This window comes from Elaeis guineensis, chromosome 14 (genome assembly GCF_000442705.2).
Source record: "Elaeis guineensis isolate ETL-2024a chromosome 14, EG11, whole genome shotgun sequence".
NCBI classification, from domain to species: domain Eukaryota; kingdom Viridiplantae; phylum Streptophyta; class Magnoliopsida; order Arecales; family Arecaceae; genus Elaeis; species Elaeis guineensis.
This window is the reverse complement of record NC_026006.2, coordinates 50,425,610-50,440,178: the sequence shown is the minus strand read 5'-3', so window position 1 is coordinate 50,440,178 and position 14,569 is coordinate 50,425,610. Positions and strand designations below refer to the sequence as shown.

The following is a 14,569-nucleotide window of genomic DNA, read 5'->3' as shown; positions in this document are numbered from 1 at the left end:
TAAAAATATTTATTTAAATAAATATATATTCGAAGATAAAGTTTTTATATATAAAATAATGAATCTTTAGATGGATATGATTATCTCTTATTTTATGAGTAAATATTATTTATAAAAAAATAATTCATCTATCTCGAGAAAATAATGAGAATATAGTTAAGTTGGTTTGGAAAGTTGCCCAAATTCCATGATATTTACCCATAAAAGACGGACCTAAAGATCGTATCCAGTCTCCAGTCTCTGCTCTCTTCTTCTCAGAAGATGGCGGCTTTGCATGCGAAGGTGCGACCCTTCAAAACCCTAGACCTCTATCCGAAGAGATCCGGTCATCCGCGGACTTGCGCGCGCTTCCGCTGCTCCGCCGCCGCGCCACCGCGGCCCAGGAGCTACAGCGTCACCATCCTCCCCGGCGACGGCATCGGGCCCGAGGTCGTCTCCGTCGCCAAGGACATCCTCTCCGTTGCTGGCTCCCATGAAGGTAAAACCTCCCAAAACCCTATAAAAATCCCTCATTTCCTTAGGGTTTAGGGTTTTAACGGTCTCCTGTTCAAGAAGTTGGCTCCTTTCATCCATTGTGCTTCTTCTGGATTGCAGGAATCGAGTTTAGATTCCGGGAGATGCCGGTCGGCGGCGCGGCGATCGACTCGGTTGGTGTTCCGCTGCCGGAGGAGACTCTCGCCGCTGCTAAGGAGTCGGACGCGGTTCTTTTGGGAGCCATTGGAGGGTCAGTATTGCTTTGTTTTCACTTATTAATTGGGCTTTTTACAGATCAATGGCCTAGCTTAAATTGCTTTCTTTTTCCATTTTTTCCTTTTGTTTCTATATTGGGAATGGTTTGAGTATTATAGGTACAAATGGGATGGGAATGAGAAACATCTGAAGCCTGAAACTGGGTTGCTGCAGCTACGGGCAGGGCTTGGTGTTTTTGCGAACTTAAGGCCAGCTGCTGTGTTGCCACAGGTACTATGTGAGCTGAATTGCATTTAATTTATCTATATTTTATTACAGTGGGAGATCAACATGCGGTTTTGGCATTTCTGTTCTTGGTTCTTCTCTTTGATATAAAGGAACATAAAACATATAAGTTTTATTCTCCTATACTTGTGCATTTACCATTTCAAATTTCTATGAAGAAATCTGTATGTTTGATGTGATACAATGCCGTATCAACACATAAAAATTCTACTTTGATCATTTTTAATCAAACTATTCCTAGAAGGATTTATGAGAATTAAAAACCTATTGACTTCCAATGAGGAGAAACAAATCTGATGATTGTGAGCCAATGATTTATAGGTTAGACTGATTCCCAGACAAGTTGGAACCTGTAACTCCTATCATGCAACTCAATTTAACTATTAACTGGTTCCCTTTCCATTGATCAGTGATTTAGATCTTAACTGAATAAATAATTAGGATAGGGCATAGCACATCCCTGTGAAAGTGTTCATCTGTTTCTCTTTATAATTGACTCTCTTGACTTTGTGATCATTTGCTGAAAAACTTACATCTTAACATTTGTCACAAAAAGGGAAGAAAATACATATATATATATTTTAAAGTACAGAATATAAACAAAATGCCTCCATATTTCACATCATTATCTGTATTCTCATTACATCAGTGCTTTTGTTTTTTTTTTTTTATTATTGGATGATTTTGATCAATGGTTTGTTTCTTCTTATCTCTATCGTTATGCTTACTTTTACGAACTAGGTGTCTAAGGAATTTTTGGTCCTATAAATTCATTTCATACAATTGAACCTTTTTAAACTGTTTCTTTTTAAGAACTAAAAAAACTTGTTGCAAAATAACTATGTAGACTCTGATATGAAGTTGATGGAAGGGGCTGCTTACTCAAACCACTTATCACGTTATATATGTGGACGATAACTTGTCTTTTTCCCTGTGATATTGATTATTGGTTATTGTTATTTCATTCTTTTCTAGCTAGTTGACTCATCAACCCTCAAGAAGGAGGTTGCTGAAGGAGTTGACATCATGGTTGTAAGAGAGCTTACTGGAGGTAAATATCCTCTATATTCTGTTTGTGGAGTTCTTTTATCGTTTCTTTATGTGGTATAGCTTGTGCGGTCACTCAAGTATAGATGGGGCTTTCTAGTCTTATATTTCTCAGTAAATAAGATGATCCAGTCCCACAAAAAAAAAGATGCATAAGATTCGTTTCTTCAATAATTTTGATTTTGATGTAAAGTCTGGCAACAATATGGCGACAATCCTTCATTTTGCTTTTTAACAGGAATCTATTTTGGAAAACCTAGGGGTTTTGGAACCAATGACAAGGGTGACAACACTGGTTTCAATACTGAAGTCTATTCTGCATCCGAGGTATGGGAAATTAATATAGAATTACTTTAGACCTATTTTGGTTCTTGCACTAATAATATACTGATAGATGTTCAAAGTGTCTGTCTATCATACACCCTTGACTTATGTGAATGACCTTAATGTATCAAAGTTATTATGTATATTGACCTTTATGTTTAACTTCTTTATTTAAAGAGTAAACGTCATAAATTGGAATTTAAAAATATCGGCAATTATTAGCACAAGATCTCTTATTTTTCTATGTTTTTGTTGTCTAATACTGATGTGTAAAGCTTTCTCATATAGAGGACAAGAAATCCTTTCAATTCCTTGTTCATTTTTCTTTTTTTCTCCCAAATATTCTCCATTAATTACATCTTAACTTATTGAAGACAATGAGAGAATTCTTATTGCCATTTGGTTGTTATGAAAAGCATGAAAATTTTCAAACAAATCTTTATTGTGTCTAATATTAGTCTCAAAAAGATGACTCAAAAGATGGAAAGAAAAAGAAATGCAGTGGCAAGTAGTTAAGCCATATATCTCAACCTCTCTGGCCCATTCTGTAATGGTTTCAACAAGAATATATAGCTACATGTGAAATTAAATTAACAATTTAGAGTCAAAATTTAGTGTACATAGATAACTATATAAATGACATGACAACTTATCAAAGTAGGAAGATAAAGTTCAAATTATCCTATATGTTATTAGAAGAACAAATAGGAACATATGGAATTATCAATACAAGTCTAACTAGAAAAGATTATTAGGGTCATAATGAGGCTATATGAATTGTAAACATAATGTTCATAAATAAACCGAAGCCAATGAAATGAATTGATGATATGCTAAATAGTATAAAAGGCGAGAATTTAGAAACAGCAAGAATGGGATGGTGTCGGTGGTACTGCACCATTCTAGTGGAAAATTGGCACCGGTACATAGTGTGTCAATATGGGATGCAATCCTGTACTGTGTCAATACTTGTTATTCTGCCCATTTTTCCAAAAACAAATATGCCCATTGATACCAGTTTTTATATCCTTGATAAAGGGTCAATAAACTATGTTGAATTAACTGATGATTTTCAAAATTAAGTAATTTAAATTAAGCTGATGTTTTATTGTATTTTGCAAAGGTAATATATGAAATACTATATAGAACCAATAAAAGGTATAACGATGTGAGAATTTGTGTAATTTAGACTATATAAAATGCAATCTTAAGCATGTAAATATTAAGATTCTAGTAATTGAGAGCTGATTTTCCTTTCAAAATTTCTTGAACATATTTTTCCTGATTTTTCATTTGTTTTGTACTTCTACTAGTCTTCAAGTACTATCATTTTTATATCTTTCTTTAAAGAGAGATTAATGCAAGTATTGTGTTAACTGATATGTGTTAAACCGCAGTTTGCTAGTTTGCTTATTTGACATTGGACATCTTAGGACAGTAAAAACCATCTAAACTTTTCTAGTTATGACTTACATCACTAGCTGCTTTGACATCCAAAATAATTAAGTAAAATGTTTACCAATCTTCTAGCTCAAACGTCACTTGAGAGGAAGTGGAGCTGACATTTGGTTAACATACATGATGCTCTGCTTAGTTTTTGGGATGTCTTTGACATAGTTTAATTTATTTCTGATTTTCGGCTATCTGCCTTCCCTAGTTATTCATGTTTATTTTTTTGGTGATTTCTTCCAAGATTGATCGGATAGCACGTGTGGCATTTGAGGTTGCTCGAAAACGACGTGGCAAACTATGCTCTGTTGACAAAGCAAATGTGTTGGAGGTACCCTTAAGTACTTTTCCAAACAGTGCAGTTATTTATTTCTACAAGTGAGAATGGAGAAATACATGACTTATTTTAATACAATTCCCAAAATAACAGACTGTTTTTGTCCCTTTCCCTCTTGCACTCTTCATGATGGAATACTGTTGTGCAATATTCATCTTTCTCTGCTCCAATTTGTTTTTATTAAGTAATCTCATGATTATGATTATGAGAAAAACAGGAGGCATCTTAATACAATCACATTATTACAGCTGTTTGTTTGTTTGTTAAAACTTTCTTTCATTTGTTTAAATTAAATTCTTGTTTTACTGAGTTACAAGACTCATAAACTTTACAGTGGGATGCATGAGGATAATATAAAAGTGGGATTAAAAGTATGCCCTCTAGATGGGATAGGAAACTCCACAATGGAGATATGAAATTGATAATTGGTTTGAAGATAAACCCATTGAATTGACTCCTTGGAAAGATTTTCTTTTATGTGGGTCCATTGCTTTCAATGAACTCAAGAGTTAACTGTTACCATTTCCAAAATTGGTGAATCTCCTATTAAAAGACTTAATGCAAAAGCACAGAATAAGAAGCCCAGATATTATAAAAGATAAAATTTGAATTTTACTAATCGCTCGCTTGAACTTATTTGGATGGGTAAACCAAGGGCATGCCCCTAGTGTACGTCAATAAATATCTTAACATGTATATATATATATATTTGAATTTAAAATACACTCCATTTTATAATGTCAAGAGAAAAAGTAAGAACCACTTTATTCTTTTTGTCATTTTAGACTGGATTTGCCAAGTTTAGTGACATGATGATCGGTTCTTGTTATGAGCTTGAGTTTGCCAATTTAACAACATGGGGGTCAATTTGCATTGGATTTGCCTAGTTAACATGGTGGAAATTTTGTTTTAATTTTGCATGTTTTAATGATGTGGAGGTCGATTTTATGTTGAATCTAACTAGAGTTAAAGGATAAACTCTAGCTGGATTTTGAGAAGGCCTAGAGGGCTGATTTTAAATTGATTTTTTATGGGCCAAGGACTAAAGCTTAATTTGAATTTTTAGGGTTTGGAGGGCTAAACCCTAATTATAATTGTGTGGGTTTAAAGGGATAAACTCTAGTTTTAGTTTTGAACAAAATCCAATTGCATTTAGTCAGACAAAGACCAAGTCCTACAATATTTTGAAAGGGGTCACTTACTAGGGTCTTAGAAGTCAAGCTAGTAACCATTTCATAAATTAAAATATAGAGTACCGTACTCACATACTATAAGATGGACTTAGAGGGCTGCATCCAACTTTCATTTTAATCCGGTTCAAAAGGCCAACCTAATTGACAATTGGTTTGAGAGTCAACATCCACCAGATTTATTTTCAATAAAGTTTCTAGACTAGGTCCATTTTGAAGTGACTGGTTGAAGGCTTATCAACTAAGAACCCAATCTGAATTTAGTTGACTATTTTAGCTCATTTTGGTACTTAGAGCTTTTTTTTTTGCAATAGGTCTTGAATATAGGTTTACAAGGACAATCTCAAACAGCTGAGGTTTGTATCTTGAATTCAAACTGATTTGAACTGAAATCACGTGGTCTTCTAACTCATGCTTGGCATGTCTATGCCCATTCAAAACCTGTGCATTTGAATTCAGTATTGGATTTGGATAAGCCTATAATGGCTCCAAATTGATGTAATGTTTTCTACAAATTACCCTCATTGCTATTCTGGAATTTTTTTTTAAAAAAAATGTGCTTGCATTGACAAAGCTAATAAAGCCCATTTGTTACTTGAGTGTTTGAGTTTAAGGATAATACAGTGAATCTATTGGATGGATTCCAATGCACTTGGATTCTGAAGTCCTTTCTGCATGATGCCAAGAAGTTTTTAATGTTGACCTCATTTAAATATGTGCTTGATTTGCAAGCTAGGTTGTCTTCAGCCTAACAATGATGAAGTTCCACTATTCTGTATGACTAAAAGGTTTTACTTGTGGACTTGAACATGCAACCCAATATACCAAAACTCATTGCGTGCAGAATTCATGCGCCTTAGCCCTTCCTTCCCCCAACTAAAAAAGAAAAGAGAACCCATAGCTTGAAGTTTGAAACTGGAAGCTTCTTTTGTTTAAAATCAAACTTCATTGTTCTAACTTCATTGTTTACAACATGATATTATATGACATCAAGCCCGAAATTTCAATTCTTGTTTCCTAAACTTGAAATCTGGATTTTATTTCGTTAAACATGTTAAACATGAATTATGAACTGTGAAATCTTGTTATGAAGATTTTGGGAGCTGAAATGTTAGGAGTCTGAAACCCAAAAGCTTTCAACTTGAAGCTTTACTGTCTTAGACATTATCTGAATGTTAAACCGTCATTGTTCAAATTCGAAGCTTAAATCCTTAAACCATAATGTTGGGTACTTTAGTCTTTATTGCTTGACATCTGGAACCATAACCTTGTATTAATCAACACTCGAAATTGAAACCGATCGTCTGAAAACTTCCAATATGCATTCTTGTCTTCTTAAAGCTGAAATCAGATGCTTTTTGAAACTGGAAACATGATTCCTTGAACTTTAGACATAGGAGCTGAATTCTGAATCTTAGAGTTGAAATCAAAAGACACTTTTTTGAGACTTGAATTGTGAAATCTGATTCCTGAATAATTATTATATGTACCCTGAAACTTAGATTTTGAGTTGTCACTTCTCAAGTTTGGAGCTTTAAACCTGAAGTTACATTGTTTGACATCTGAAACTTGACATGGAACATGGAGGAAAAACCTGGTTCCTTACTGTCTTAAACTTTTCCGGATCGTGGGTGCTAGATTTGTTATTGGTTCTTTACATGTTAAGAAGCATCACATTTAAGAGTTTAAAGAACTAACTCCCTCTGGGAGGAGTTAAGGAGAGAACAGGAGGGATTCCACAAGAAAAGACAACCTTGGAAAAACTCCTGGAATTCTCTAGCATCTGAGCCCCTTTCTAGATGAGTTTGGTTCTATTTGAATCCCTTCACAATCCCGGCTTGAGGGCTTAACAGCACAACCATTTAAAGTAAGCAGGACAACCCATGTTTCCATGCTCCAAACAGATTCAGTTCACCCATAAACGAAAAGCAAGCATCTTTCTTGTTACTCATTAAGTGATTATCATCAGGTCGATTGTTGAGAAGTCAGCCATTGGATTGCTTATGAAGAGAGTTGGTTATTGGGTCTCTCATCAGCAATATATTTAAGATTTTGGACTGCTGGCAGGTTTGATCTCAACCATGCACCATGACATTTGAAAACTTATCATGGATCAGGTTAAGGTTGGTCTTAATTATCAACGACACTCCCCCTTTTTTCTTTATTTGGAACAGATCAGAGGATAGAGGAAAGCCAGGGAGCAAGCACTTCTTTTACTCATGTACTTCCTTGTTAGTAGAAATTCATCCATAATCAATAATCATCTTGGATTGATCTTAAGTTAACTTGGAAAATAAACAAGATAGGTGATTTGGTGAACAAGGGTCTGTAATGATCTGGTTACTAACGAAGAAGAAATCTCTGACCAGATAGCACTCATGAGTATCTGTATTTCCTCTTGTGGATCGTACCAAGCTATTCTTGCCTTCTATGCTTTAAATAAGACCAAAAATTATCTAATCAAACCTAATTGATGTTGGATTTTGTTCTGGAATGACAAAGTTTTAGGATGCCTTCAACAGTTAATTGCAGACTTATTGCAACAGGCTGAGCTTAACTCCTAAATAATGTTGAAACATATTTAATCCAATTCAGTGCTTATGGTTGGCCCCTTGAATAATCTCAGGCTATTATTTAATCATTTTAGGCATCAATGCTATGGAGGAAGAGGGTGACAATGCTGGCTTCCGAATTTTCTGACGTTCAGCTCTCCCATATGTATGTTGATAATGCTGCAATGCAACTTATTCGTGATCCCAAACAGGTTTATTTTCTTCTTGGAACTTCTTGAATTCTTAGTTTTTCCAGACCTGAGGAACGACGTACAATGCTTGTCATACCATGCTATGTTTTGATGTCTATGCCATGTTAGGTTGTATGTTCTTTTTGACTGACTGGATTTTAATGCAGTTTGACACAATTGTTACAAATAATATCTTTGGTGATATTCTATCTGATGAAGCATCTATGCTTACTGGAAGCATTGGTATGCTTCCATCTGCCAGTGTTAGTGAATCAGTAAGTGTAAACCTTGCATCTATTTTCTGTCTCCAGATTTAGCACTTTCAGAGGGATATTTAGGTGCCTTGCAACTTAATATTACTAGGTATTTTTATGTGCTTGGATATTTTCCTGCAGGGTCCTGGCCTTTTTGAACCAATCCATGGATCTGCTCCTGATATTGCTGGGCAGGTTGATTAAACTCTTTCTTTTATTTCCTTTCCTCATGCTTGCCAATTAATCGTACATTTTCATGTAATGTTCTTTCTTTCCTTAACTTTCAGGACAAAGCAAATCCATTAGCAACAGTCCTTAGTGCTGCAATGTTATTGCGGTATGGCCTTGGTGAAGAGAATGCCGCAAAGAGGATCGAGACTGCTGTAATGGAAACACTAAACAGAGGATTTCGAACTGGTGACATCATTTCTCCGCGCATGGTAACTGGACTTCTTTATTTTTGCAACTTCTCTGAATCGGTTTTCTAGCTACCAACAAACTTGGTCTTGTTGCATACTCTGAATACCTTAATATAATATCTATCTGCTCTGCAAACCTGATGTAGCTCTGGTTGGAATATGGGCTACAAAATATGAATTTATTGCGAGTTGGGAATGGACTGATTTGATCAAAATCAGTAAAAAAATCTGCTATTGAACAGCAGAAAATTCAATTCAGGTTAGGGGACAAGTAAGCAGAAGGAAGAGGGAAATAGGAGAGAATAAGGGAGGAAGAAAGGAGATAGGAAGAAGGGAGGAAAAAAAGGAGGCCTTTGTCCTTTTCTTTCAATATCAATTTCTAGATACAAAATCTGTCCCATGTACATGCTGCTAATGCCCTTTAATGGGCATTACCAGTCTCCTTTCTTTCCTAATTAGGACTCTAAAACAAATTCCAAAGATGGCCGGTTAAGATCAATACCAGTCGGGATTATTCAGTCAGCAAACCTTCCTAACTGAATCCTTTTCTTGATTCTACAATCAATCTACGAGCCTCTCAAACCTGGACACCTAAAGTTCTCTAAAAACCCTAATTGATATATTTAATAGAAAGGAAAAAAATAGCTAAATAAGATAACAGAAGACCTGGTCCAAGCCCTGTTTGACTGCATTGCCTACAGAACCAGCAAGGGCCTGACTGCACCAGTCCATTTCTGTTTTGGACTGCACCAGTTTCCTTCTGGTGTGCATTATCATGTCCCATGATCCTCAGGGTAATGCCACATGCTTTATCCCACCCTTAGATCTCTAAAGCTTGATAGTGGTGTCTAATGTGATTTCTCCTAATGATAGGTCTGTTGGATAACTGTAACAGACTTTATTGTCAATATTCACAAGCTTCTTGTTAAACTGCAAGAAGATATTGATAATTGGAATTGTCAGCTTATGATCAAATGGATCAAAGAAGCGGTGCATGGTTGATATTATTGGCTGCTTGGGGATCTTGACTGGATGATCCTCACGTGATGAATCTTTGGTTATAAGATCTAAAGCCATTGAATTTATGAACATGGACCCATCATGGAATTGATCTTTGACAGACTTGATTCTATTAGAATAGTTTCTTGATTTCTTCCATGATTGGATCTTCAATGTTTGTTTTCATCTAAAAGGTCATCCCAGTGCATGAGGCTCCCTCCATTCTGGGAGGGTTAAATGTATGCAGCCTTTTCGTTGCGTTCAAAGGGGCTGTTTCCATGTTTCGAACCCATTCACCCAGATTAGAGTGGAGACCCCCACTCCTCTACTGTTTGTTTTCATCTGATAACTAAATTCTTTTCTTGTCCTGTGGCCAGACTGAGATGCTGGAGTTCATTATGCTCATTTTTGACTGTATAGATAAGATTGCAGCCAGGAGTTTGGAATGATGGTGGAACTGCAACAATAAGTTGTGCTGACTGCATCAAAGCTTCCACATGAGTGAACTTGTCATCTAGCTTAGCACATAATTTAGTGAGATCTGTAATCTTGTCCTTGTCTTGCTCATTGTAGGTGTGTCATTTGGATCTGCTTGCTCTGATACTAAATTGATGTACCTCCAGTTGGATAATGAGATACAAAATATGAATCTGCTGCAAGTTAGTGAATAGATTGATTTAATCTGAAAATTAGTGAGAAGTCTGCCATTGAACAGCAGTAAATTTGATTTAGATTAGAAGTCTGTGGTCTTTTCTTTCAATATCAATTTCTGGATACAAAATCCATTCCTTGTATTGCAGGTCACTAATGCCTTTTAACAAGCGTGACCAGTTTCCTTCCTTTCCTAATTAGGACTCTAAAATAAATTCCCAAAGACAGCAGGCTAAGATCAATCCTAATCTGGATTATTTGGCCAGCAATAACCTTCCTATTTGAATCCTTTTTCTCGACTCTACAGTCAACCTCTCAAACTTGGACTTGTAAAGTTTTATAAAAAGATTCCTAATTGATAGATGTAATAAAAAGAAAAAAACTTAGCCAAATAAGATAACTCCCACTGCAAACAAATTTCCTGGTCAAAGCCATGTTTGACTGCATTGCTCAAAGAGCCAGCAAGGGCGTGATTGAACTGGTTCTTTTCTGTTTTGGGCTGCACCAAAATCTGATCAATCCATTTGGGTTTGATTTCAAGGGTCAGCATAATGATTAGTATTTTGAGGCCATTTTGCAGCGGGCATATGCTCTTAACTGTAAGAATTGGTACTGAATTTCTAGCTATATTTATGGAATGGAGGGACTCCTATAAAACCTAAGAGACCAGTTGGTGGCTAGAATTAACCTGCATTTATGAAATTTTGAGAGAAACCATGAATCTGATCAAACTGCCTAAAACATTTGAGCTCCTTGATTTTGGCCTACTATTTAGAGTTTTTGTTATACTGAAGTCAGTCTGTGATGACTTTTTTCTCCTTTCTTTTGTTTTTATTCAGACATTGGTAGGGTGCAAGAGGATGGGGGAGGAAGTGCTGAAGTCCGTCGATTCCCAGAAAGCATTAACTGCCTCACTCTGAAATCATTTGTTCACTGATATCACAAAGGGGAGAGTTGCTAGGAAGATCTTAAACCAAGGAGATGCAGTACAGGGAAAACTGTATGATTATATTCTCTGATGAGTTTATGATAGCCACTTATTAAAGGACAACATATGTTTGAAACTTAATGTTGTATCTGATTTTGATGGAGGTTTGCATATGATTTTGCATGTTTGCAGGATTGAGTCTTTATTTTTGACTGTCAGATATTTGTTTCTGGCAGCAAGACTGCATCAATTTCTTTGCAAATGGAACTGCATCAATGCAAATCAGCATATATCCCAATCATGTGGTACCCAGGTCTGGCTCTGCTTGTCTCTAGACTGGGCTTCACCTTGAAATTGGGTATGGGCGATTTCTTCTGTTTTATGTGAATAAGCTAGCCGCCAGATCAGATCATTGGCTATGTTGGGGCGCTGTATCTGCTCGGTTTGTTTGTTATCCAAGTGTGTCAAAGGGGTGATTTAACCATCCATTAACTAGTTTGAGCTTATCGTAGCAATTGTTTGTTTCATTTTTGAGCTTGATGTTACATTGTTGGTACCTCTGAATGGCTTATTGATCTAAAAGAAATGCCTAGTGTGGAGGCAAAGTCTCAGCCCCCTCTCTCAACATCATGAACTTGTAGTCGGTTCTGTGGTTGGAAATTTATCTTGTCATAGGATAGGGTAAATTTTCAGTTGCCATAGTTGGAACATGCTATCTGAGCTTGGTCCATGCATCATGTGCATTCGAAATGTCTCTTTGTAGGAGCATCTGCACAAGATCCACAGTTGAATCTCTCATGATGGGGATTCAAGCCAGGAGAGCCATGTGGGAGGCAAAGCAGATTCAAACTAGCATTTACAATTTGACTGTGGGTTGGCTATTTGAAAATGCTCCCTGACCCAATGAGGAGGTAACATAATTTGAAAATTGCACAGGCAATCTGGATTCGAGGTGTTTCTCTTACCAACTTGATTGTGGGTTGGCTATTTCAGTTCTATCTGACACAATGAAGAGGCATCTGAATTTTATATTGCATAGAGTATTGGTTTAAGGTGTTGCTGTAAAGCTTGTTTTACTTAATCCAGATTCTCTTCACTTCAGCCAGTTTCCTAGCCTAACCATTGTACTCAAATATTGTAATCAGACCAAACTTTATGTTAAATTCTAGCTTTCTTGACACTTATTGAAAATCATGCCATCTGAATGCCATCTTAATACTTGTTTAAGGCTCAATCACTTACGAACTTTGCAATTGTAACGAGTCTTCAGGTTTATTAGACGTCAGGGTCAATGTAAATTCTAACCCTAGTTGTTGAAAATGTCTACAATCTAGGTGCATAAAAAAGCTTGTTTTAGTAATTATGGTCCACATCTAATTCATCAATGGGTTTAGTTTTCTTTTTCCCTGTTCACAGATTCTTTTTATAGGGCAATCAAACCTGCACCCTGTAAAATGTTCTTATATACAGGTTGTGTGTGTTGGCTTTGTATGGTTATCATCAAAATGTTTTGTACGTTCACTTTTGGCTAGTTAACTTATTTTACTATACACTTTAATTTTCTAAAATTTAGTAACATCTAGATAGATTAGATTTATTGTATATGCGTGCAGGCACATGAATTAATTTATTCGGGTCACTTGCCCATTCAGATCATTGAAATCCTAGTGGGTCAGGCTATCAAGTTCTTACGCATGAATTGTAACCTTGGTAATGAGATGATTAAAAGATTTGCAACAAACTCCAAAGATCGGCCCCATTATTCATTGTGAAAGCTATAGCTAATTGTTGTCTTCTTTATTTAAAATTTTTATTTTGATAAGTTAACGAGTGGTTATGTTTTGGCTCCTCAGAAGCCCAATTAAGCAAATTGCAGCTTGGGCTGATCTCTAATTGGACATGTGAAGCTCGAGACGAGGTGATCTCAACCAAGCTCTTTACCGAACTAAGAACAAATTATTCATGAATAATTTGCTCTGACCTATAATCAGCCATTATACTTGAGATTATATCCTTCTTTGTTCTGGCAAAATTGCTGAAGTTAATGGAAATCTCAAGAAAGATGTTACGTATTTGATGTGTAATTTTTATGTTGTTTATTTTGTTAATGTCAGCAATTTTATTTGAGATTGTTGCGTCATTGAAGCAATTATCTTTGCTCAACCAGTTACTCTTTTTTTTTTTTTTTCCGTTAAACTAGATGGATGTTCCAATTGCGATTTCTACTTATGTATGAAAAGTGGCATAATAATAGCATTATTTGATTATGTTGTCCTCTAGAGATTAGAATATGGCTATCACATTGATATGGAGATTTAGTTTTGAAAATTGTTATTCTAACCAATAAAAAAGGAATAAGTCAAATAGAAGTTAGTGTTTTGTTGTGTAACAAGTATTATCTATATAGAGTTGGTATTCTCTGTGGCATATGTTTGCATGGTAGAGAGTTGTACATCCTTGATGGTTATCATGTCATTCGATCATGAAGACAGATGGCTGTTTGGCATTCAAGGGTGACCGAATGTGTTTGGCCTGCAAACTGATGCGATCCAATGCACACTATTTGATAGCCCTGAGCAAGTATAAATATATATAGCAGTGATAAGTCAGCTACAAAGGATGAATTCCAGCTACTCTTGTCTGTATCCAACCTCCACTTTTGCTGAGTCCCATTTTAATTCTATCTCAAGTTTACAATGTACTGGATGAAGATGCTTTACAATAGTTTTAGGACACCCATACAGATTTGAAAGAAGAGAACACTGTTCTTAAGTGTAGGGATGCCATTAACTACAATGATAAGTTCCTAGATGATTAATACTTCTTTCGAAGATGAAGGTGCCAAGTATGTTTGTGACCTAGCTTAAGACGCAGGAGTCCTATGAGCCAAGCATGTGTATGAGTCATTACTTTGACGATGTGGAGATGCCGGAGATAGAGATTGTAATGGGGATTTCCTTAATTGACAGGTGGAATATTAGAGAGATCAAAAGTTCTTGATGATGTTATATGAAATTTTTTTTAGGAATATAAATTTTTGCTGTTTTGATGAGCTTCTATTTCGCACTTGAAGGGAAGGGGAATAAATAAGAAAACAAAGAAAAAATTTTCTTGTAGAGGTGGGAACCTATAGAAAAATCAATAGAGATGTCATTTCTAATATTATTTAATTTTTTTTTCTTCTTTAAATACTTGAAGTTCATGTTAGTTTTCTATGCAATCACACATCATATATGCTAGATGATTCTTTTAG

The 14,569-nt window shown here is 35.8% G+C and overlaps 1 protein-coding gene across 2 annotated transcripts; it reads left to right on the top strand.

Annotated features, from left to right (window-relative positions):
- Positions 1 to 203: 203 nt before the first annotated feature.
- LOC105057764 (3-isopropylmalate dehydrogenase 2, chloroplastic) lies at positions 204 to 11,614 on the top strand. Of its 2 annotated transcripts, XR_002165960.3 has the most exons (12): positions 204 to 478; positions 595 to 724; positions 849 to 960; positions 1,951 to 2,026; positions 2,261 to 2,349; positions 4,040 to 4,126; positions 7,970 to 8,086; positions 8,233 to 8,340; positions 8,461 to 8,514; positions 8,607 to 8,759; positions 11,228 to 11,388; positions 11,509 to 11,614. XR_002165960.3 is itself a non-coding variant. In XM_010940454.4 (11 exons), the coding sequence occupies exons 1-11, from the start codon at positions 262 to 264 to the stop codon at positions 11,306 to 11,308; spliced, it is 1,224 nt and encodes a 407-aa protein (XP_010938756.1). In that variant the 5' UTR covers positions 204 to 261; the 3' UTR covers positions 11,309 to 11,489. The 2 variants fall into 2 exon arrangements, 1 of the variants encoding a protein (XP_010938756.1); XM_010940454.4 differs by lacking the exon at positions 11,509 to 11,614 and having other exon boundaries at positions 11,228 to 11,489.
- Positions 11,615 to 14,569: the final 2,955 nt, after the last annotated feature.

Bases quoted from the DNA above. Each gene is read 5' to 3' on its own strand.
- LOC105057764 (XM_010940454.4), top strand. From the start codon at position 262: ATGGCGGCTTTGCATGCGAAGGTGCGACCCTTCAAAACCCTAGACCTC. The intron at 8,087-8,232 runs GTTTATTTTCTT...ATTTTAATGCAG, and splicing joins TTATTCGTGATCCCAAACAG to TTTGACACAATTGTTACAAA. The intron at 8,515-8,606 runs GTTGATTAAACT...CTTAACTTTCAG, and splicing joins CTCCTGATATTGCTGGGCAG to GACAAAGCAAATCCATTAGC.